Source organism: Dermacentor andersoni, chromosome 5, assembly GCF_023375885.2.
Source record: "Dermacentor andersoni chromosome 5, qqDerAnde1_hic_scaffold, whole genome shotgun sequence".
NCBI lineage: Eukaryota > Metazoa > Arthropoda > Arachnida > Ixodida > Ixodidae > Dermacentor > Dermacentor andersoni.
The window spans coordinates 121,466,283-121,490,646 of record NC_092818.1 but is presented as its reverse complement, the minus strand read 5'-3'; the positions used below and the strand labels follow the sequence as shown (position 1 = coordinate 121,490,646).

The 24,364-nt window shown below is 46.8% G+C and overlaps 1 protein-coding gene across 2 annotated transcripts in view; it reads right to left on the bottom strand.

Moving 5' to 3' along the window:
- The window catches only part of LOC126531080 (uncharacterized), a 332,314-nt gene that overhangs the window by 120,434 nt on the left and 187,516 nt on the right, over positions 1-24,364 (bottom strand). For both annotated transcript variants that reach the window (XM_050178468.3, XM_050178467.3), the window contains exon 3: positions 4,599-4,913. In XM_050178468.3, coding sequence (XP_050034425.1) covers positions 4,599-4,913 — 315 coding nt within the window. The remainder of the gene's footprint in view (positions 1-4,598; positions 4,914-24,364) is intronic.

Genomic DNA, 24,364 nt, shown 5'->3' with positions numbered 1-24,364 from the left:
CTAAGTAGGAACCGTTTTTTCGGCCTCTGGGGCACTCCATAGCTCAATGATGCAACAAACCCTTTCACTCTCAACTATATACCTTTTTTTTTGTGTGTGTGTGTAGATTTAGAAACGTTGAAGGTAACTTGCAAGCTGGGAAAATTTTATCGATGAAGCTGCAGTGTTTCTTCATGTGTTGCAGCACACGTGCTACCGTTTTTACACAAAATTGAACTTTAAAGCGGTGGTCCGTTACCATTTCATTGCTCTTACATAGAGCCTTTGCCAGAAGCAAATGTTAGTTAAAATCCGCAGAGAGATATAAAGCAAGGAGAGGAAACGCAAGGAGGTCAAGCAGACGAGCGTCGGGTGTGGTACCCTACACTGGGAAAGAGGAATAGAAAGAGAAAAAAAGAAATAAACAATAAGCAGGGCTGATACAATACTATAGGACAGCAATAAAAAACGATGCGTGGTTTCTAAAAGGATCTGTTGGTATATAGCATTACAGAAAGAAACCAGTGCAGAAAAGGCTTATTGAAAGGAGAAATTGGCATCCACCCGTATGCAGTACGAAGCTGCAAAGAAACCCACGCGGGTCTCTTAGAAACAAAGCTTCGTAGTTGAAGAAAAATTCGCCTACGCAGCTTTGTTTCTGAGAAACCTGTGCCGGCTTCCTTTGTAGCTTCCTCATACATACGGGTAGATGTCAATGTTGCCTTTCATGAACCTTCCTCCACCTTACGGAATTCCGCAGAACTAATTTGCTATATTCAGAAAAGGCTTCTTCCGCCTGCCTCCTTGTACTTACCTGCCGTTTTCTACATGAGAGCATTTTCCCGACAGATAGTTGAAAATATGCTGCTGACAATAGCGTTGTGAACGTCATTGCGGATCTTCACAGGAAAGAAATGAATGCCACAAAATAGGCCACTTAGGCTTAGAACTCGTCTTTCTTCCTTCGCTTTTCACTGAGCATACCAACCAACTGGCGCTGTAAGCGTGAACAAACGGTAGCTCCGGATACAAGTGTGAAAGGTTAAAGGGAGGAAGCGTCACCGCGCCAGTCGTTTGTTTGCCCGCTTCCCTCGCGGTGGCCCCAGAAGAGATCGGGACGGGAGCAGTCCCATCCCCGCCCTGCTGCCTGCGAGCTCGGCGCCCATTCTTCGTCGCCTCCCCCACAGACAACGTCGTCGCATCCAATGCGAGCGTCGATCTGTTTGTGACAGTATGTTCTGCTCGGCAGACAAGCGAGTCGGAAGCGACAAAATCCCTGGGCAGTGCGCGCGCGTGTGTCAAGGCGGCACAAAGACGCACTCACAGAGGGGAAGTCGGCTTCACAACACGGCGACCATTGCAGCGGGAAAGCAGCCGTAGCGGGGAGGCTCTTTCTCTTCCTAAACGGTCTGCGAATGCTTACGCTGAACGCATCCCCTGGGCTGACTAAATCTTTCGAAGCGAAAAGAGAGAGAGCAGCAGTGGTCTCTTTGTAGGCTCCCAACTAGCGCACACGCCCTTTTTTTCTCTCCCTTTTCGTCGTTTTCTGTTTTCTTTCTTTTTTTTTGAGTTAGAATTGGAAGAACACTGAAACGCAGTTCAGGATGCCTCTTTTAGCGCTTCCGCTATAACGTGTGTACTTACATGTACTGTGTTTGTATATACTGCACTGTGTTCAAGACTGATTTCCGCATAGCCTTTGATTAGAGTTGGCGACAGCTTGGTGAAGGAGTTCAAGGGGGGGTGGCAGACTCAAAGGCAGAAGTGAGGGCCGCCAGTTTACGGCATTCGTCATTGACACTACGCTCGTGCTTGGCTCACTGTTTTCGCAAACACGCATTACACAAAAGGCAAAAAATTTGTTTTGTCTAGTGCCTATTTATTGTGAAGGATGACAGGTTACTCTGCACAAGGTCTGCATGCCGCTTTAGCTTTGCAGTTAGTAGTACCTTCTCTGTTTTCTGCTTTATTTCGATCAGTGGTAACAGGAGGCACATGCACATCTGGTCAAAAAAAAAAAGAAACTGCCCCCAAGTGACCTCTGAATCAGAGTAGGTGAATATAAAAGCTTTGCACTTGGTGCTTGTTCTCAAAAAAACCTGGTTCAGCAACTCTTGCTGAGCCATTTAGTTATGAGTGTTCATGGCTGAAATAAACGTGTCAAAACGATAAGAAAACTTATGTTGCCATCATGAGCAAAAAGTTGGCTGCATTGAAAGAAAAAAGGATGGAGCATGGTTGTTGCAATGTGATGGTGATTGAAGTGCTACAAGACCTTCACGCCGTCTATGCTACGTACTTGGACGCTTCGTCAGGCCCAGTCGTCGTCAAAAGTACACGAACCACCGAATCCGATCTCCACAGTATCGGTGCTCATTGTAATGCTACAATGCGTGCCTACATCGAGGCAATGGGCGCTGCCCCCCCCCCCCCCCCCCCTCTTTCGTTCTTCTGAAGTGGTTGCCCTTGAGGACAACCTGCAAAGTTCCAGAACTGAGGAGTCCGCGGGCACAGAGCACCACGACGAATTCACTGGCAGCCTTTAGAGTTCCACAGAACCGCGTACGCCTTGCCACGGAGACGGGTTTTATGCAGCTTGAACTTCTCTTTCGACAAAAAACTTCTTGAACTTCTCCTTTGACGAAAAGGCAAAGTGACGCGGTTGACGTCAGCTCCGGTCCTGCCTCGTTCCTGCCGACGATGGGACGCCCAAAGGTGTTTAAGGAAGAGCCGGCCCATTGGTAAGAGAGAGTCGCCACCTGCCGCCCCGTCGGTCTGGTGCGCTCTTAGGCACCGCTACCTGCACGCTAGTGCCTGCTATATGCACAGGCTGTATAAAGCTTTTCGTCTCCTTTTCGTCTGCTCCAAGAGTCGGCCGTTCGCCTTCGATACCGATTCGCAATACCATATAGCCACGTGTTCGACTAATACAGGCGAAGGTAGAGTTGTGCAGTTTTACAAGCTATGGTCCCAAACTGCACTAAAATTCAACTTTTTCTGCGCTCACAGAATTCGTAAACTTTTGACGCCGACTGTACTTGGCTTCTGAGATGGCCGTTGCGTCCTCTCCATTGGCTGTCGTTCGTTCATTGCCCTTGGATACGCGATGTCCCTCAGGACGGTCCGAGCCTTTATTCCTATAGGCTAGCGCTTGTACTACGGTAACCTAGTATAGCAGCTTTTCATCCTCCTCACGGCCGGGGTTGGGCGCTGCAGTGGACCCGATTGCGCCACGGTTGCGGCCCTTATTTCGGGATTATGCCCCGCGTGGGCCTCTAGCGCTACGAAAGCAGTGATTGAGAATAAAATAAATGTGGGCAAAAAACATATCTTTAGGCTGTGTGTTGTACAGACGCACATCGACGCATACATTCTGAAAGCGACAGTCGCTGCTGTTCCGTGATTGACGTTCACAATGACGCGAGCTTTGTGCCTAGCTTCTCACGCATGTGCCACATACGGAGGAGGATTTTCGCTTTACTAATAGGCATGGGGGGAGGGGGGGGGCACGTGGTGTGTTGCTGGTTTTGTAAGTAAGGGGATCGAAACGGGACTCCTTTCTGCTGCTTTAGTAGCGCACTGTCCTTGAATGCATTACCTAATTTGGACATCGATGTGTGGGCTTGCGTTAAACAACAGAGTCACTGGATGGTGAGAAGACCGTGAACTGCAGAGAAATAATTGGTGTATGACATAATGGCAGTAACTCAAATACGATTCATCTGCTTGGGGCTTTGCAAAAGCATGAGCGTTCAAATAGAAGAAAAATGGCCAGTGGAAACGTTGGCATGCATTAAAATATTTCGTGTCGCTTCTCTTTGTCCTATAAAAGTGCTGAATATGGTCAACTCCTTTACATCCTACCTGACTTGTTTTTTTGTTCTTACTTTCTTGTGAACCACGCGCAACATGCGTTTTTTAGTCTTCGTTGTAGATTAAGCGACTAGTGCTCTGCTTTTTCAGAGGCTTTCACTGTTACGTTCAGTCGTAGCCTCCGTGAATCTGTGGTACAACCTGCGCTGTTGCATTTACAACATATGACTTCCGACATAGCGCACCAATTCTTCTATACGATATCAAACTGCGGTTACTTCGAGGCCTTAATACTATTTCATCAATTCAGTGCAATCGCAGCCACAAGTACCGTGTGTTACTATTGGCGCGCCCTTGTAGAGGAAAATAGAGAGAAACAAGGAAAGGTATAGAGAGGTCAACCAGATGCACTTCTGGTTTGCTACCCTGCGCTGGGGAAGAGGATAAAGGGGCGAACAGTGAGAAAGAAGGGAAGAGAGCGAACACTAGTTGCGCGCAGACATGAAGGTGCGCACCAGGTTTGTATACGGTCGCAGAGATTTGTCGACGTCAGGAGCCGCACAGCATCCTCGTCGGTTTCTGTGCTGGTGATGCGAACGGCCATCTTCCAATAATTTTGGCTTCTGAAAACGGTCTCGAGTACAGTTGGTTCAATGCGTGCGCTCGTAAGTGCGCACTACAGCCTTGATAAATGAAACCAGCGCCTTTTCAAGTCGCCATCTCCTCAGTTCACGTCAACTTTGCCGCGTTAAATACAGAAAATAAACAGAAGGACGGAACAGCACAAGGTAGGACTTTTTGCTCACCGGGGACGTATACGAGCCTCTGGAAGCGGTGGTACTTGATCTCCTTGAAGGTGTAGCTGCACAGGAACACTGTCTCTTCGTCCTGCGGCAGGCTGGCGTCCAGCACCTCGCTCGTCATGGCGGCGCGGTACAGGCCGTCCCTGCGCTCGGTCGTTAGCTGCACGTTGACCAGCTCCGCCTTGTCGTCGTCCGAGTCCGGTAAGAGCCGGTACATCTTCAGGTGCGGCATCGGGAACGCGCCGTCGACCTCACAAAGCAGCGTGGCACGCTCCGAGCTCGACTTGGTGTAGTTGAAGTGGAACGTCGATGGCGGCGCTGCGATATAAGTGCACACAAGATGAGCAAGAGACGCTTGAAGTATTGGTTGAAAGCAAGCAGGGAAAAGAGAGAGAGAAAAAAAAACCGGGGTCCTTACAGACGCATCTAATTTTGCAAGGTAAAGTTGGTATAGGTAAGGTGCTAGTCTGCGACATAAAGCCTGAATTAACTGAACCAGGCTACCTAACTGCTCTTTGCTATGCCTTTTCAACGGCCATGTTAGAGATCATCATTATCAACAACCATAGGCGGAGAGTTTTGATTTATTTTTGGGGTGGGGGAAGGGGGAGGGGTTGGGGCTCGACCACCTTTCTGAACACCATATTTACAGGTTGTCCCACATAACTTGAGCAAAACATTAAAAATACGCATATGCCACGTAGCTGGACAGAACCAAGGTAATGTCGTTCGCCGTCGCTTGGAGATACTCAGGTGATTTTTTTCGTTCCGCCTAATTTGATAATTAGCCTGGATTAATTCATCAACTGCTCAAATATTATATATAGATGAAAAGCGTCAATGAGAAACTTCTATCGCGACATGAAAAGTTCCCTATACAGTTTTCTGTTCCTCAATACGTGCTACATAAAAGTGTTTTTTCCGAGCGTGAAAGAAGCCCGCGAACACACGCAAAGTTCCTTGAGCAGCCAGTCGCGCGGCAATTTTGCGCGTATTTGCAGGCTTGTCTCACGCTCGGAGACACACTTTTACGTAGCACGTATTAAGCAACAGAAAGGTGTATAGGGAATTTTTCGTGATGCTCTACAATTTTCTCATCGACACTTTTCATCTAACTAAAATATTTGATACGTTAGTTATCTAATTAAGATATCTTTTTCAATTGTTCGTTATCACTTATAAAGCTACCAATCATCTACATTTACGCTATTATAATGATTAAATCTCGCAACTTCGCACATTGCGCGTTTTCGTACAGATATAAGGCATTATACATTTCGTGTGACTGACAGATCTTGCGGCTGTACTCGGCAAAGAATGCTTACGCATTAAAATTCGCTGGGAATGCCTATTAACTAGCGGGCATATGTTGGTGCTTCCATGTTTCCAATATAAAGCTATATACGTGCTAGCGTACCGAGCGCGGTTTGCTTGCAGCAGACACTACTCTGCCGGCCCCGCGCTTTGCGCATCCAGCTGGCGTGGGAGGGAGTCCAATAGTCGCTTACATATATCAACCGGGTCTGGTTATTCTGGCCACCAATAGATTGCGCCACAAGCGGACATGCTTTCCCTTGCTACTTGTTGCTGGCGCTCTAAGCGCAGCCTCCGCGCAGCACAGGCCACGCGCTCCCGCGTTCCCTTTCAAAAAGGACTACCCTGTACAAGACAAAGACGCCAGCTCAGATCACGTGGTTCAGACCACGGTTCTAGTCCCAGAGCATGTCATTTCCACAGTGGAAGATAATGGTTCAGATATAGACGTGTTGGCCGAATCTTATTGTCTATTGCACAGCCCGTAGCAATTACCGGACAGAGAATACAACGTCTACACTTTCAGTAGAGCAGGCGTACTCATTGTTTGCTTAATATAAAGTGTCTTCGCGCGTGCAGTGTCCTCCAGCCACTACCGCGCACCCCAGTTGTCACATGACTCAATGCCCCGTATCATTGTTCTGAAATCGTCGCAATAATTATGCACGTGCTGGGCCATGCAGGCTGCGTTGCAAAGCACAAAATTGTGATTTACTTATCTGGTAATGTCGCAAATTATCACCACCTTCGGCAGCGGTATTTTGCACAATATTTGGTTGTCATGTAATTGTCAACGTTAGACTGTCATACGCAGAAGCAGACACGACGTAAGATGCCGTAATTAACTTTAAAAGTACATCGACAAACATTTTCACAGAGCATACAGATACTCGATGTCCTGATAATGCAGTCGGTTGAGCGCCGGCTAGGGGTCACAAGGGCCCATGTTCAATTCTGTATGGTGCACCATTCGATGCAACCCTTGGCACTCATTGTTGGTACGATAGCTTTAGGAATTAGACGAACGCATAATACCTCAAGAATACAGCTTCTCACTTACAAAACAAACGAATAAGTGGAAGTGAATAAGTGGGCCTCCTCCCAAAACTTCTGTTAGCGAGAAGAAGCCAGGTTTGAACAACGCAGTTAATCGGAATGCACAGGTATGCCATGACGCAGAAAGATATTATGAGGCGTGCTGCAGTTGTGCCGTATACAGGCTATCGTTCACAAAGTTTTGGACTGCTAGTACTGATTGATAATCATAACCAATTGTCTCTTTCACGTGTCACGGATTAGGCGCGCTTGCCGGGAAAAATATTGTCGAAGTTCAGTGGACGATTATATAGCATAGTCCCAGCGCATGTCGTAATGAAGAAAATGTCGTTTGTTAAACAGATACATCCTGCCCAATTAAATTTTTCATCATTTTAAAATATTTTTGTCGACAACCAGCATGAAAATCAATACTGCTCTTACTTCCTTCCTTTTTTTATCTTTACGCAAAATATTATTCAGACATCTTATTAGCAAAAGTCATTGACTGGTTCGCGAAGAAGACGGAGGCTCGCGCCTGTTTCTTCTTTTTTTCTTTTTTTTTTGTGATAAACCTCATTTCCAGCTTTCTTAAAGTTTAGCTGTTCGGGTGAAGCTCTAAGCTGATATATAGCCAACTGGTCTTCGACAAACGCGACTGTAGAAGAAAGGTCGCCGCTTCTGTTTCCTTAAAATCATGAAAGAATGACACTCACTCGTTCTCTTCACAGTGCTTCGTAAAAAAAAAAAAAAAAAAAAAAAAAATTCTGCGACGGTAGATATCTACCCTAAATTTTCCGGACACAAAAAGAACGCAGAGATTACAACGTCCGAGCTTCAGTCTGAACAGGTTGGAGGAACTTATGGCTGTGTCAAAGTCCTATCGAGCGTTCAAGCTTGCTTCGCTACTTGACTGGCGAGGCAATTTTGACGAGGCAAGGCAAAAACAGGTAAAATCCAGAAATGTGTCGGTTGATTCAGAAATGGACGCAAAACAAAGAAATGCTGTAGGCAGGCGCGTTACGTTGATTCCACACGCAGCGTTTCCTGCAGTGCGCTCTGACACTCTTTTTTTAAATGTATATGTCTATCGCGCACACTAACACGCGCTATCTGGAAACAGTTTGACACTTGTACCTGTCAAGCTCCATGTCTGTATTTGTTCTATATTTTTTTCGGCACTGAAGGTTCAGCCAGAACCAGGTAAAGCGATGTAACGTCTTCTTATCAAAACTTTCGCTGCTTCCGTCACCAAATACAGAAATAACCAGAGAAGCTGTCTTTACGGAAGTAAGGGAGAAAAAAGAAAGACTTCCTTAACCCTGATTAGGGTTCGTCGCGGAGCCAAGGAAGACAGGAGAAGCAAGAGAGCAATTTTTCCTTGCTTGGTAAAACGGAGGGAAAATAAAAAAATAAAAAAAAAATATTTGGCAATATTTTGCGAATTCGAGGCTAAACGAGGCTAAGATAGGCGATACTTCAAGGAACATCGACTCGACGGAAGAGCCCCGCGGGCTCCGCGATTCCACAGCAAGCGCAGCACGAAGAAAGCTGGAGATTCTTGTTTTCGCCATTCGTTGGACGGGGGAGAAGCCAGCCAGCCAGCTTGGGAGACACGTCGGGCAGAGCCGCCTCCGCCAGACACGCGTTATCAATAACGCGGTCTCATCGCGCGCTAAGGAAGGCAGCGCTGCGCGACACACAAAGGACGGGCCTGTCGTTGCCGTCGGGACCAGGTAGCGGTGGGTAGTTGGGCGTAGGCACAGCCGAGCATAAAACACCGTGCAACATCAGCAGCCGCCACCAGCACCACAGGTACTTTGGCTTCCGAGAGGAAGAAATAACAGGAAACATAAGAGAGATAAAAAACAGAGAGAGAGAAAGTCCTAAAGAGAAACGCCACATAGGAAATGACGTCATTTTTTCTTCTTTTCCTCCACTTTTTTTTTTCTTTTGTGTGGCGGAGACGGGAAAGTAGAGATCGCTAAACTGAAGGAGTAGGGAAGCCGAGGAAACGGGGCTGCGTGTCCCGGGAGTGGCTGGCGAAGTTACTCCGCGGAGCCCAGAAGGAAGGTGCGTAACGGAGGATGAAGAAGAAGAGGGTAGTGAGGATGAGGGGAGGTGTGACTGTGAGTCGCAAAGAAACGCGCTCAGGAGACCAAGGCACGACGTGGAGCCGAGGCTGCTCGCGGCCGGTCGATAACCTGTTTGCTCAGATAGCTCTCGGCTGGATGTGGCATGTGGAGCCATCCTCCGTCCTTTGACAGGCTGCGGTATTCACACCTGTGATACAGTCGTCGTTGTCACCGGTTGCTCTCGCAGCGCCGGTCTCAGACTCTCGTAACAGCGCGCCCGGGAAGCGCTTACGCTAGCAAACCTTGAGCTTCATCATCAGTACAATTGAGCTTCATCGTGTTTAGTTTCTGCTACTTCTTTATCGAATAAAATGTTTTTATAAGAATAGGGCTAAGTTGCATGTCAAGGTATGTCTAGCAATACGAAAAAACGCCAATATATTTTAACAACAGTTTGAAAATAAATAAAGAAACGGTATAATTGACCCTAACGAGCCTGCCAAGGGATTGCAGTGAAATCTACAAGTTACCGAAAAAAAATGCAGTGTTGGTTCTTACAAGGCATTCAACCTATACAATGCATTGGAAGGTGTTCATAATTTCCTTCATAGGGCATCTTTACTATGCAAATTGAACTGTTCAGAAAGGTAGAAGCTTGGGCCAGTTGTAATTTTTGACAGAACAAGTACAGCGCGTAAGACATACATAATGCCTACGGACGGACGGACGGGCGGATATATAGACAGATAGATGGATAAATAGATGAATAGATGGCTAGATAGACGGATAAATCGCTATATATACGGATAGGTGGATAGATAGACGGATAGATGGATAGACCGCAGGCCAGGTAGATAAATAGATGAATAGACGGATAGATAAACGGACAGATAGAGGGATAGATAGATGGATAGACGGATGGATGGATGGATCGATGGATGGTCGGAGGGATGGATGGTCGGATGGATGGACGGATGGACGGATGGACGGATGGACGGATGGATGGACGGATGGATGGATAGATGGATGAGGTAGTTGAAGTTGGAGCACATAGCTACTCTGTTTCACTTACATATAGACCAAGGCCCTATGAGTGATGAAAATTAGTACTCAGATAATACTACTGTTTAACATTAAAAAAAAGAATTGATTGATGAGTTACTGTCAGATTTAAGCGCGAGAGTGAGAAAAGAAACGAACATAAAAAAGCTCCAAGACACTTGCAACAATTTTGTTCGTAGTCAGCGCCTTGTGTATCCTTCCTTCTGTGTCTCCATCTTCTGCGCCGTGAGTGTTTTGCCGTGAACTGTTCACACCTGTATTTATGTGTAAAGCCACCTATCAATAGGTTCATACTACAGGGACTTGCTACATCTCCTCCTTTCGGTGGAGGCGCCGTTGAGTCTGTCAATATGTAGTGACGCTGCAATCCGTCCTGTCTTCTCTTTTTCTTATTCTGGCACTTCGGTCAAACTAGATACCATGAGCAATATATGAGTGTTTCTTTTCCCTTGAATGGTAACCCATTAGCTGGCTTTGATGCGCTCGACAACTGCGGTACACAGACAGGTACTGAAGATGGCAGCATTGGGTGAGGTACGAGGTCTATATACTTGTTGTGGCCATTACCTCCTTTCCTCGTGGTCGCTGTTTGCGAGTAATGCTAGTCAGCACATTCGGTGCACGTTCAAGTAACGGAATCTTCGCAGCACCTTGGGATGAGAAGTTTTGGTATATTGAGCAAAGGCGTGAGGTCAAACCTCCGCCCCGATTATGAAACAAAAAAATACATTCGTAAGAGCTGGCGCCGTTCAATCATGATCACTGACTAGAGCTCCCGAAGAGGTGGAGAAAAAAATAATAATTGTGAAGACTGCAACTGTTTACTGTCTTCCTGTGTGCGTAACGTAAGCTTGCAGGCTCGAGTGTCGATCTACTTATTGTGCATCAAAGAGATCGCGTTCGTGTCATTGTACTCCCTACCTTCCCATACAGCGATCCGCTTCTACACAATGCCAGTCAGCACGATGGCGAGTGTTAACACGCTGTAGTCCTGCGTAGCATTCTTCTCTGTAGCGAAAACGTTCGATTCCATGTATATGCTTTCGGACGGACAGGACGCGCCATATTTTGGACGAGGGTTCAGGTTCCGGAGCTGCTTTCTGCGTAACTTAAGCGAGCGGTTAGTGTCTCCTGCCGAATACCAAAACATCTTTTTTGTTTTACCCTGTCTCCAGCTGTGGAGGCAGGCCTCGAGCCTGTGGCGGGTGCGAACTTGTCTTTCTGCTGATCTGGTGCAACGTTCCTATATGGAAGCCGCGGCTCACTGTGACCGGCCTGCTGGCTCAGCGTTACTCGGCCTAAGTGGCCCCCAGGCGCGTGTCCCGAATACCTCATTCAACATCGCCCCAGCGCCGGCTTTTTCTGGCCAACGTTGCGCGAAAGTGGTCGCTTCGTGCGAAGGCAGGAAAAGAAAGACGGGGTGGGGGTGCTCGAACGAGATGGGGCGAAGTTTTAGGCATGCGGCCAATGTTCGACACTGGGGTGCACGTGGCCAATTTTTCTCTCCCCTTTTTTTCTTGTTCTGTTTTGTTTCCTATACCATCTTTATACCGGTTGCTGATCGGCGTGGCACCTAAGGGCGGGGTCACAATATCGTGGAGACCTGTAGTGCAACGTTTGACAGCGACGATTTGGAACACGGATACCGCGCTATGTGCGATGATTACAGCGCGATGATTTGGAGTTTAACAGCATACGATCTCATTTGAAACCGCTAGTGTGCTTCATGTAAACAGCATACGATCTCACTTGAAACCGCTAGTGTGCTTCATGTTTTTACGAAGCAGATTGTTCGTATAATCATATTCTGTTAAAAAGGCAGTGTTTACGAACTTTATAAACCTTTGAAAATGCTGGAAAAAAATCGTCGCTAGGATTTTCCGTACTGCACAGCAAGAAACAATTGATACAGAGGCAACAGTATGTAAATTTTTTACAGCATTGTCCGCTCATTCACAACATCGCCTCACCTGTACTACGCTCCCATAGATATGGCCGAGTATCGTGTGTTCATGCAATCACGAAACTCTTGATCCAACATCCAGGCAGGATTTATATTTCATTCTTGTTGCGAATCAAATGGTGTGCATTCATTCATAAAATTTGCATTACGAACGTTGCTCTGCTAAGTGCGAGGTCGCGGGGTCAAATCCCGACCACGGCGGCCGCATTTCGGTGGGGACGAAATGAAAAAAAAAAAAACGCCCGTGTTCTGCGCATTGGGGGTACATTTAAAGATCCCCTGGTGGTCAAAATTATCCGCAGTCCCCCACTACAGCGTGCCTCATAATCAAATCGTTGTTTTGGCACATAAAGCCCTAGAAATCAATTCGATTGAGTGCCATTGAGCGTCCTTCTCATATACCTCACACGTTGTTTTTATTCGTCTCAAGAAAGTAAATTGGACAATTAACTCACCAGTAGGTCACCTTTCCGTGTCGTTTTGAATCGCCCACTCTGTACGATGACAGGCGTCTTGTATATAGCACTACGCTAGACCACCGGTGCTCGAGATAATTCTCGTTTATGAAGATTCCTTTGCCTTTATTGGAGCAAAGAGCCTCAAAAGCATTCCTATATTTTACGAAATTGGCCGGCTTCAGCGACCGTTTCTGGTAGGTTGTACAGCCATGTGTGGGCGAGCGCAATGTTAATTTTACCGCCTATTCAATATACCATTACAGAACAGTACCACGCCTGTGGTACTGTTCCCGACGATTGGCGTTTGGCACGAGTAATATCAGTTTTTAAGAAAGGTCTCCGATCTTCTGTAAGTAATTACAGACCAATATCACTCACCTGTTGCTGCTGCAAAACTTTAGAACACATCATAGTCACTTACCTGAATAATTTTTTGGAGAGAAATAATATACTCATGGCTAATCAGCATGGTTTCAGACAAGGATATTCCACAACCACACAGTTAGTAGTCACTGTCCATGAGCACGCTTCCGTGCTTGAGGGGGCGATCAAGTTGACGCAATTTTCTTAGATTATCCTAAGGCTTTCAACAGAGTCCCTCATTCGAAACTAATATGTAAAGTGAAACTTCTCGGAATACCCCTACAGATCATAAACTGGGTAAATTCATACCTGACTGGTCGTAAGCAGTATGTGGAAATAAATGGATCATGCTCCCAGTTTTGGGGGTAACTTCAGGCGTACCTCAGGGATCGGAGCTGGGTCCCGTACTGTTTAATATTTATATTAATGACCTAGTTAAAATTGTAGAATCACCTGTTCGTGTCAAATTGTTTGTAGATGATTGTACTATATTTAGCACCATTCGAACTGTCTCTGATCAGCTTTTTCTGGAAGAAACCTTGGATAGGCTGGCAGAATGGTGCAATGAATGCGATATGGTTATTAATTAGGACAAAGCAGTGCATATGTGTATTACAAATATGTTAAGAAAGCTAGAATACTTTTACAATATAAAAGATAATAAGATAAGGAAAGTAGAAAGCTGCAAATACTTGGGGATAACTTTAACTTCACGTCTATCCTGGGTGCCTCACATAGACAATATAACCTGTGCAGCCCGAAAAAGATCAGGATTTCTAAAGTTTAAATTAGGTGACTCCACATCCTCATTAAGATTGAAAGCCTATAAAACGTACATTAAGCCTCTCTTATAATATTCGAGTATCGTTTGGGATCCTCACACAGTCGTAGGTATTGAAAAACTATAATGAGCCAGCTTTATTACGGGAAACTAGGAATACAACCACGTGACTATATTATTAAGGACACATCTCGAATTTTCCGCCACAAGCACAGCCAGTATTTAAAACCTATCTTTGCACGAACAAACCTTTTCAAAAACTCATTTTTTTCCGAAAACAATCAATGATTGGAATGCTCTACTTGGAAATTCCCACTGGTTACAACCGCCCACTTGATGAATCTTGTTGACTGTATCCCTTGTATATATTTGTATGTTTGCTTTTTTATTTTGTATTTCCTCACGTAGCTCCCTCCTGCTTGGACAGGTGTCCGCAGTATTGTGAAAATTTAAAAAACGATAAGAAATAAAAAAAAATATTCTTACTAACTTCCCATTGTTAAGTACAGACTTGACATGCGTATGGCTTCCGTTGTTTTTCTTCCTTGCATCTTCCTCTGTCCGGAAGTGATTATAGTAGCGCGCTTGTTCTCCTCTCTTCCTTGCGTTGTTGATGCTCGGCTGCGCGCCTTTACGCGCATCAAAAAATGTCGCACACAGTTGCCCGCCAAAATTTTTTATCATCACTCCGTGCACACAGTCCCGGAGATCGTTTGTGGACAAATACAGTTACCCGCGGGCGTTAGTTTCCTTTACACGGGCGTTAATTTGCTTGACGAAGACAGCGACAGCACAGCGACGCATACTCGTCGACAAAATAGCTTCAGGAGACGCGCCATCAAAAGTCTTCCCAGGGAGCGTTTCTCTAAGCTGCACACGTGCATCGCTTCCCCTCTATCTCTTCGTCCACCACTTGTACGTCACACCAGGAAGTCCCCTCCTAGTTTGTCTCAAGCGCACCTAATCGAAGGTGACAGTTTTTTCCTTTTCCCTGAAATCATGTTAAAGAACGCTCAGTATGGCTTCCGCTGTGTACTTCTTCTTGCCTTTCTTCGCCACGAGCAATCTGATTCGCTGATAATTACTCTATAGTTTGCAGGGTACGCACAGTTACTTTTTTTATCATTATCTTCTTTTCTTGGGACGGGTGGGTGGGTGGGGAGGGGGGTACCACTGAGAAGTTATAAGTGGACAAGAAAACACGATCTATTGGCTCTGGGTGACAATAATGTACAGCGCGTAAGGCATGCACAACCTGAAGCATTGTCTTTTTTTTTTCTTCTTTTTGCTCTTTCTGATAGAAAAAGACACAGTTCAGTACGCCCTCATCAATCATTTAGAGACGCACTCAGATTGAGCTTCAGCTCTCATCTGCATAACTAATGTAAATGCCGCAACGTGTCCTCGGCTCGCTGCTTGAAAGGCGACCCTAAAAAGCACTTAGAAAGTGCGCGTCTCACAAAAGCTTTCGCTCCTTTGCTCACAGTTTCCGCCATTCGTGCTTAATTGCGCCAGTTTTCTTTTCTTTCCGAGCAGTAAAGTTGGAGGCCACGTTGATTGCGCTTCGCATATACATAATTATAAAATCGTGTAACTCCTGATTAACGCTTCCCAACGAGGACTCACAGAAAACAACGGACTGATTGGACGCACTACGAAAGGGAAAGAAAAATGAAAGAAAAAGATACAAGGTTATGGGCCGGTGTATATGGTGCTTATAATCTGCCATTATAGTGAGCGGAAATTTATCGGCTCCCACAATTAAAGCAGCTCGCTTCCAAAGCGACGGCAAAATTAGCATGATGCACTTGCAAGGGAAGCTGTCACTGGCTCACGGCGCCGTGAATAATTCATGCTCCTCACAACATTTGCGAAAATAGCTACGGTTTTCAGAAACAGATATGACGCTGACCGAGAATTCTTTGAGCGGCCCGCACGCTGGCTTTATTACGTATTATCACGAAAAAGAAGAAAAGAAAACGAAAACAGAACTAACCCTTCATATTATGAGCAAAAGCTCAGTGAAAATGCGCTGATTATTGCTAATTGATTAGCAGATTATATATCCCGTCATTGAGGTATTGCAATTTGTCTAGCACTTCCGGGGAATGGAGGTTACTTGTTTACCACATATTGTTTTGTGCAAGTTACACCTCACAATATATTTGAAAATGCTAACGTTTTCAGCGTGATGTGGGCTCAGTACAACAGTAGCGACCTAGAGACGCGCTTCGCCCACCGACAAAAAGGTGGTGCAACTCATAGCACATTCGACTGATGACTTTCTAGCGCTCGAGGAGCCCTGTCTTGGTGTGCTTTCCATTTGCCCGCTAAAACGAGGGAGCTCGGAACCTGTCCGCATGTTTAATTCAGAGCGCGCTACCCCCTCCTCAGAACGCTCGGAGGCGCCCTGAATTAAGCAGTTTAGAGCGCAACTGAGGTCCGACAGTGTTCCGGTCACGTGGCTGCTGCAACTCCCGTTACTGGGGCGACGGGAGCAGAGTGGTGTAGCGGTAGCTTTGTATGTGCCCGCCATGTTTGTGTACAACAGAAGCAGCGTCGATGACGTTCCGCTTCCAAACTCGCATTGCTCTGGTGAGTGGCTGCACGTTTTGCTCCGGCAGTATTTATTTGGCGCGCTCCGAATCATTGTTTGAAAGAGTCCGAATTGAAGGGCTCCGAAATGTCACAATTTGAGTCGGTGTGCTGTGCGAACAAGTCAAACGTGCTGTCATGTTTGTGGGGTCACGTTTGGACCGTCATGTGCCGTCATGACCAAGCGGGGAAAGTGCGCGGAATCTAGTGACCATTGTCTCACGCAACGCTGTTTCATGAAGGCACACGAACGGTTTCTGAAGTCAACCGCCGCGAGGAACCGTCTCTGGAGAGCAGCACTGCACATTGCAATTTGTTTGCAACTCCAGCGTGCACGAGCTGAATGTTTATTGTGCTTTCCGGTCTTCTTTATCTTCTCAGACTTTATTCCTCCCTCTGCAGCGTAGGCCAACGGGGATCAGCTGTAATGAACTTTCCTGCCTTCTTTATGGCGATAGCAATTATATGGACACTCATGGCGAATGTTTGCCGTCGCCGTGATGTTCCGCATAAAGTCCAAGTGCGAGCAGAATGCACGACCCGCGCGCCGTATTCTGTGGGTGCCAGGGTTTGCCAAGAAGAGTGGTGGTCTTTCCGCGCACCCAACGTTGGAGGTCCCGCGATCGCGTATTTACAGTTGCTAGTAGGTACTGCGGGGCGTGGCCCCTGCGCAGACACCGGACGTTTGCGCGCATGCGCGGGTAAGAGCGGGTGCGAGAGAGGAAATCTGGGACCTTTCGCGCCTTGAATATATGACTCTGACTAGGCACTACGGAGGAGTTTCTTAGCGCGTGTTGTATGCGTTTGTCCCTAGGCATCCGGCAGAAGTCACGGAACGCGGTAGTGCTGAACTTAGCGTCGCAAATTGTCGGCTGGACGTAATTATATTTATTCAATCGTGTTTTTTTTTTACTAATTGAAAGAACGTGTCATTATTTCGCATTGTTGGTGGCGCTTCCAGGACACCAAAGCGGAAACGGGGACACCAAAACTAGAACGCGTACTGGTCCGTGGGTTGGGCTCGCAACCCACGGGCCGCCCTGCTTCTAGCTTTGATCCCCCCGCTACCCCTTGGGCGCCCTGGAGATCCTGCGCCGCCTGCTTTATTATAACCTCAAGTGCTCTCCTGAGGCCTCCGTTTGCCGGTTACATGTGCCCTCCTGGAGCAGTGCTTGTTAAAAATGCAATGTATCTTCGCGACGAAAAAAGTGACCCGCCACTTATACAACACCAGTCAGAACCTTGCCCCTTCATACACAGCGATCACCAAGTGGGGCGTGCGTGCCCACTGCATCAACGCGCAGGCAGCCAGCGCCGGAGCGTAAACAAACTCGACCGCACTTCGCAATGCCGGCATGTCTAGGGGACAAGCACATGCAACACGCGCTAAGAAACCTCCTCCGTGGTGTCTAGGCAGAGTCGCATATTCAAGGAGCAAAGGCCCCCAGATTTTCTCTCTCGCACCCACTCATACTCGCGCCTGCGCAGAAACGTCGAGCACCGCGAGAAACGTCCCGCCCCGCTGTACCTACTAGCAATTGTGCTGCGCGGGATGGTCGAGTGCGATATTTTCATACTTTACTGTACGCGCGTTACACTTAGAGATGTAAATTTTATGAAATCTTGAGGGGCGTGAAAAAAACTGGTTCCTTTCACCTCCTTGTTTTTCAGAAACATACGAAAAATTGAAAAAGGACGATCGAGCACGGAGGTATGAAAGACCCTACACATTTATTTCTCTAACACTGAAAGAACTGTCACATTATTGCATCACAAAAGTCCCAGCAGAGCTTCCGGGTCCAAATCGAGGCGCGATTTCACGTCAAGGCATTGATTTCGCATCAAAGCTTCAAGAACGACATTTGTATCAATCTGTGTCCGATTCATTCCCGCTTGACGCGTGAACGCTTCGCTGTGCAGCGGACGAATCCTTCCGGACACTGAGGTTCGAATGCACGCATACAGGTTATTGCATGCGACCGCCTGCGAGCCTGTTGCATAGCTAGGTGTGCACATTTCCAAACTCGGACCAATTTCTTTCACATGCCGCAGAAGAAGGGGGAATCTGCAGTACACGACGGGCTTGGGGGCTCAAGGGTTGGTTGAAGCAAAGTCCTTGAATCTACGTAGATGGATCCAGGTGCTTTGCAGAATCCGAAACCCCTTCGTTTGACCAAACTGTTAGATACGTCGAAACAGAATCGCAACAGAATAATTCTGCGGATAAACTATTTATTTCGCTATTCTTCTTTTCAATTTTATCCAGACTGAAAAAAAGAAAAAAGAAACCTGTTTCTTCCCGAAATTTTCAACGTCTTTTTCAACCGGTTACATCTATAATGACACCATGCTTGTTTATTTACTAAGCGAATGTTCACGGCAATTTACATGGCCTATATAACGACGAACGTTAACTGCTTCGTGTAATTGCCCAATACTCTGCTATCGCTATCGATGCTTCGCCTTTCGGGAGAAACTGCGACTTCTTTTTTTTTTTTTACAGCTCCCTCCTCCATCTCGCTGACCTCGTTACCTTACTTTAAGAGGTAATACAACGTATTTCATTTAACTCTCGCTTGCACTATCTGAATCTTCGAAGTGACTGTGTCTGACACCTGGATGCTTTTGTTCGATGGAACTTATTTTGCCCACCCGTGGTTGGGTTCGTGGTTACAAATGTAAATGTGCTTCTCATTGGAACATCTTGCGGCATTGACTTCGCCCGGCAATGTACTGCTGCGTGAAGCCTTCGCGCTTTCCACAAAGCTAGAATGTTACCTCACTCGTCGCCTAAGGCTATGATCTGACAGACACATACGTTCACAGAAAAGACGGCAATGAGGCTATGGCTTCCATGTGTAGTCTAGAACAATCAACAGTGCAGCGTGGCCACAGTTTTAGAAGATAAGTGGACTGTGCGACTACATTGGAATGCACGGACACTTTCATGCGTTGGTGTGCACGTTCACATATTCTGTCATTCTTATTTCTAACTCGAGCCCCGTTTCTCATATTTCTAGGATGTGACGAATATAAATTACGTAAAAAAAAACTCGTGCTGAAAGGAGAGACGGTACAAGTTTTGAAACAGCTTAGGGCTAGCCGTTGCTAGCAGTGAAATGGTGAAGTGTTATTTGCATTAAACGAAAAGAAGTCACCCGCCGTGGTTGCTCAGTGGCTATCGTGTTGGGCTGCTGAGCACGAGGTCGCGGGATCGAATCCTGGCCACGGCGGCCGCATTTCGATGGGGGCGAAATGAGAAAACACCCGTGTACTTAGATTTAAGTGCACGTTAACGAACCCCAGGTGGTCGAAATTTCCGGAGTCCCCCGCTACGGCGTGCCTCATGATCAGAAAGTGGTTTTGGCCCGTAAAACCCCATAATTTAATTTTCAAAAGAAGTAGTAAAAATTCGGCAGAGACACTTAAGATTGCTTACGTGTGGGAATGCGAAATCATTATAGTCCCTTTCGTGAAGTGTTTTTCTTTTTTTTTCGCGCATTCCTTGCCCGTGCAAGCGCGTGCCTACGTTCTAACTGCGCCTCGGTAAGGCCAAATCAAAATGAGCCAAGCATATCAATGCTCTCGCTTGCACGCGTGTGACGTCACGTTTGCAATGATGCACACACTAGGCGCACATTTAATCAACGGTAAACGTGGAGCCGCCATGGAATCGCGAGGATGCGTGCTCGTCTTGTACCACGTCTTGTGCGATTCCCACACAGACCGAAACCGACCGTTTTTTTTTTTTTTTTTTTTTTTTTTTTCAGGGGCTACAATTAATCTTGTTCTCAGGAACCTCTCTGGGAAATGTGACGTAAGTGCGAGCATTTTGTGACGTGTTTTTACTATTTGCGGCGTTGGACATTTTTGGTGCCATCTTTCGGTCACGTCGACGGATTTCGGATTTTCGCGCAATGGGCCACGTAATGCTTTCGCGTTAAAAAAATGAACGCGGAAGATGTGGTTGCAGGGAACGCACAAGGCTGAAGCGCGGGAAAATGGTGAACGACCAGGATCACGACATTACGGGCCCGGGAAAAGAAGAAGCTATTAATAACAAAAGGCGCGGAAACGCATGAAACTAAAAGTAGCATGCGAAGGGAAAGGCAGAATGTCGAAACGAAGCGAGCGACCCAAGTCGACGAGGACAGCGTCACATTCATTTAGTGTCGATTGATCAGCGCCACTAATGAACATGGGGCCGCTTTCTCGGGCTACGTGCGCGCATATTTTTGTCTCTGCTGCAGCAGCGGCGTACTGGTCCCTCTCTCCCTCCTCCCATTCTCCTCGCTCACCTCTCGCTTGTCTGAGCGTTCTACAATGCAGGACTGCCACGGGGAGAACTCGGGAAAATGGGTGGGTTGGGCGAGGGGGTTGGGTTGGAGCGAGAAGTGGCCCGGGATATAATAAATGCGAGCCCTGAGGCACTGTTTAACATGCACTCGCCCTACGCTATGCAAGTATATGAGGTGAAGAAGGCTGAGGCAGAACGGAGAGAGAGAGAGAGAGAGAGAGAGAGAGATGAAAAAAAAATGCGCGAGATAGAGTAACCGTCCACCGAAAGAGTGAAGGAAGTTGAGTCAATATCGCCTTTCCGCGAAAAAGCGAAGAAGCTTCAAAGGGAAAGGACGTTGGGAAACTGGAGAGATAGATGAGAGAGTAGCGGGGAGAAAAGAGGGCGTAAAGGCGAAGAGTGGAAGGAAACCAGGAAATTAAGTAAAACCTGGCGTTCGGAAGGGAGCAACGGGAACAAGTAAAAAAGCCCCCCCACCCCCGCCGCCCTACCACCCCAAAACAATATAATAAGTATAAGAAAAAAAAAAGATGGAGAGGCGCCGAGATGAAGTGCGTGTATTCCCGCAAGCGCTCTTCGAACAAGGCACAACGAACCGATAACACGGGTAGAGGGTCATAAAGGTCTTAATCGAATCGAGGCCTGGGAGCAGCAGCTACGACAACAACAGCGGCGTGCTCAGGGAAAGAAAAAGAAATAATGGAAACGAGAAGTAAATGGAACATGCGTGGGAGAATCAAACATCAGTAACGTCTAGGGTAGAGCGAGTAAATAGAAAAGAACAAAGAAAAAAACGCATCGCCAAGCGAGGGATCGCAGCTTCGACGACGTCGTCGTCTTTTGTGTCCGGCGCGCTGGCTTCATTTGGCAGGCGGACACGTCCGCACTTGATAACACGGAAAGAGCTCGGAGGCGAGCCCGCAGTGGGAAGGAGGCAGCGTCAACCGGCGCCTTTATACCCAGTGGGCATCGAGGAGAGATACAGAGTACAAGGAGGCCACCAGTAACGACCTTTTCTCCCGCGCTCCACACATGCGCACGCGCGGCTTCTCAGCCTGCAGCGCGCGGCGACGCTAACGACTTCAAGTCGGCACTCCGAGTATACCGGATCGAGGGGCCGATTTATGAGCAGCGTTCGGCGTCGCTCGCGCGCCCGCCTGGGGAATGCGCCGTGACGTGCGCGGTCTGTCGTCAAATGCACTTGCCGACTCTTCCCGACCGCCGCGGGCCGGAAAGGAAAAGAAGGCAGCTGATTTGTGACACTTTGGTGGCGCTAATTGACAGTGTCGGCGAAGGAAGGAGGAACGGGCGAAAGAGGCGCCGAGTACCATCTGCTGGCCCAGAGGGACTGTCGCAACAAAGACGTCGGCTCTTGGGCATGAACTTCGCGGACGCGGTCTTGACCAAGACGATTGATTATAGGCAGGGAGAGAAGTCGGAGACATTTATGACGCAGCGGCTAAGCTGCAAATTTACTGTCTGGTTGAATAAGCAGGCACGAGAGCAAACGGAAGGGAATGCATGCTGTATATACACGAGTAGACCAGCGACAGCTCAAACTTGGCGCTAGAGAACGAAGCGAAGAGAACTGAAATATAAGAATGTCAGATATTATCGCATTTCATTGTCGTGACAATTAGCCGCTGTATTTGAGGATCTATACATTCTAATTGGCGCGCCTTCTCGTGGTCTATTGCAACTGTACTCACAGATCTTCACACTTTCTCCTTCTTTCAGGCCGTATGCGCCGTAAAAATAAAAGCATGCGGGCGAAGTAGACCGAATGATAAAGCTACGTACTACATTCCTTTTATTGACCTCTTATTTAATGACCTTTTATTTAAAACGAACTTCATGGGATCGCCACTGTGCCCGACATGTATTATATCGGAGGACCTATCTAAATCAATATGCTATTGGAGCATTTTCTCATTACGAACGCCCACGTTAATCTCGGCACTCAACATGTGTCAGGGTTTTTGTCTTGAGTAGATCAGTGGCAGCCGTGCGCCTCGAGCTGCGAAGACGCTTTTAACTTTCATGCGAGACATTGATATCAACGACATACTTAAGTATGTGTCCTAATGTATAAGTTGTGCGAGTATGGTGTGTCCTGTGTGTATAATGTCATTGGTAATTGTATTCATATAAACTAGCGCTGCTAACAAACTGCCCATGACGTGATGTGCTGATTTCATTAGGCTTCGTCAGGGAAGTGCCAGGACACATACACAAAAAAAGTGGAACAAATCGCACAGAACAAGAACGCTGCGTCGAGAGCGGTATAACAGGCAAACGCTCGTATTTGCGCTCAACTAGCCATGGTGGTTTTGCGTCTATACTGAATATAAATAAGCTCCGCGAATTAAGTGTTCAGTGAGAAAGCTACTTGGTGAATGTTCACATGTCAAGTTGGAACACTGACATCTCGAGGAATAACTTGCGAAAAAGAATTTGGCATTCCCTCTCATATATGCGGGGGTGCACTTTATGTGTTGTAATTCGCGTTCTTTAAGTTAGGTGGATAAGCAAGTACTGCATGAATTGCACTTTCACACTTACAGCAATCGGCCCAACATTAGTCGCACGGACGCCACCGGTAGCGTTGAACTTTCATAAGATGTCATAATCTCTAAGGTAACTACTTAGGCCTGTTGGCATGCCATAAGTATGTACAATGTTGCGCATAAAGCACACGGACACAAGAAAGTACGATGAGACAAACAAGGCGTAATATGTGGGCCTCGTGTGTCCCATCGTTCTTTATTGTGTCTGGGTCCTCCATGCGCAACACTGCACATGCTTATGTCATAACCATTATCTCTGCCCGATGAATCGAACATTGCAGTTTGTGCTAGTTAGTTGTAATTCTGAGAACCATCGCTTTGTTAAGTACATCAGTGCACAACTGGCATCACTACGGAGAGAGTTTGCGCTTGCACTAGAAATAAATATGTAAGGTAGCAACACGCATTAAAATCACAACACCAACGTAATATCACAATAACTTGGGAGTTTCAGGCGTGCGAAACAGAAATGGAAGCAGTTTTCTTCTGGACTAAGTTGCAAGACGTGTGGCCGAAAATACGAAGGTGGTGTGTGGTTCTGTTTCTGAAAAATTGTCTCGCTGTAAATCAAGAGCACAGAGTGAGAAATAGGATGGGAAACAAAAATAAAGTACACAGAAAGCGCTGACAAACACGTCTGGCTGTGGCGTGGAATAGTAGATAAGAGTAAGGCCGAGGCGAAGAGTGAACAAAGAGATTCACGCTAGCACTCCAATGTAGTCGCAGGTTATAAAAGAAAAACGAAAGAGGGAAAAAAAGAGAGCTTGGTGACAGCTGCCTATCTCAATGTTCCAGAGTACAGAATGTGCAGAGACGGAGCAGTCTATTGACTAATTTGTGGTGAGTACTGTCTGAAAAAAATTACGAAATGCGAAGAGCGCCTAATGTCAAAAGTATGCGGTTCATTTTGGCTCCCGCGTCAGTGTCTGCATAAGACGAGGCGGCGGCTCAGAGGGACGACCATAAGGAGAATAGAGATTGTCAAAACTGCCAGAGAACCATAACCGAATCAATTCACAAAGAAAGGCAGAACGAAAAATTGACGGTTTGTCGCCATTTCTCAATGTCGTAGCCCTAGAAGAACGTGAGTGGCGTCAGAGGAATAAATGTCAGGCTGTATAGCTATAGTTTCACACAGATGGGTTCCTATCCGTGGCGCAATTTCTCTCGAAGTTAGATAAGTAACAAGAGTAGGTATAGGAGGGATGAATGTCTTCGTGCGGTGCAATGAACGTGTCGTACGTGTTCTAGAAGCCGCT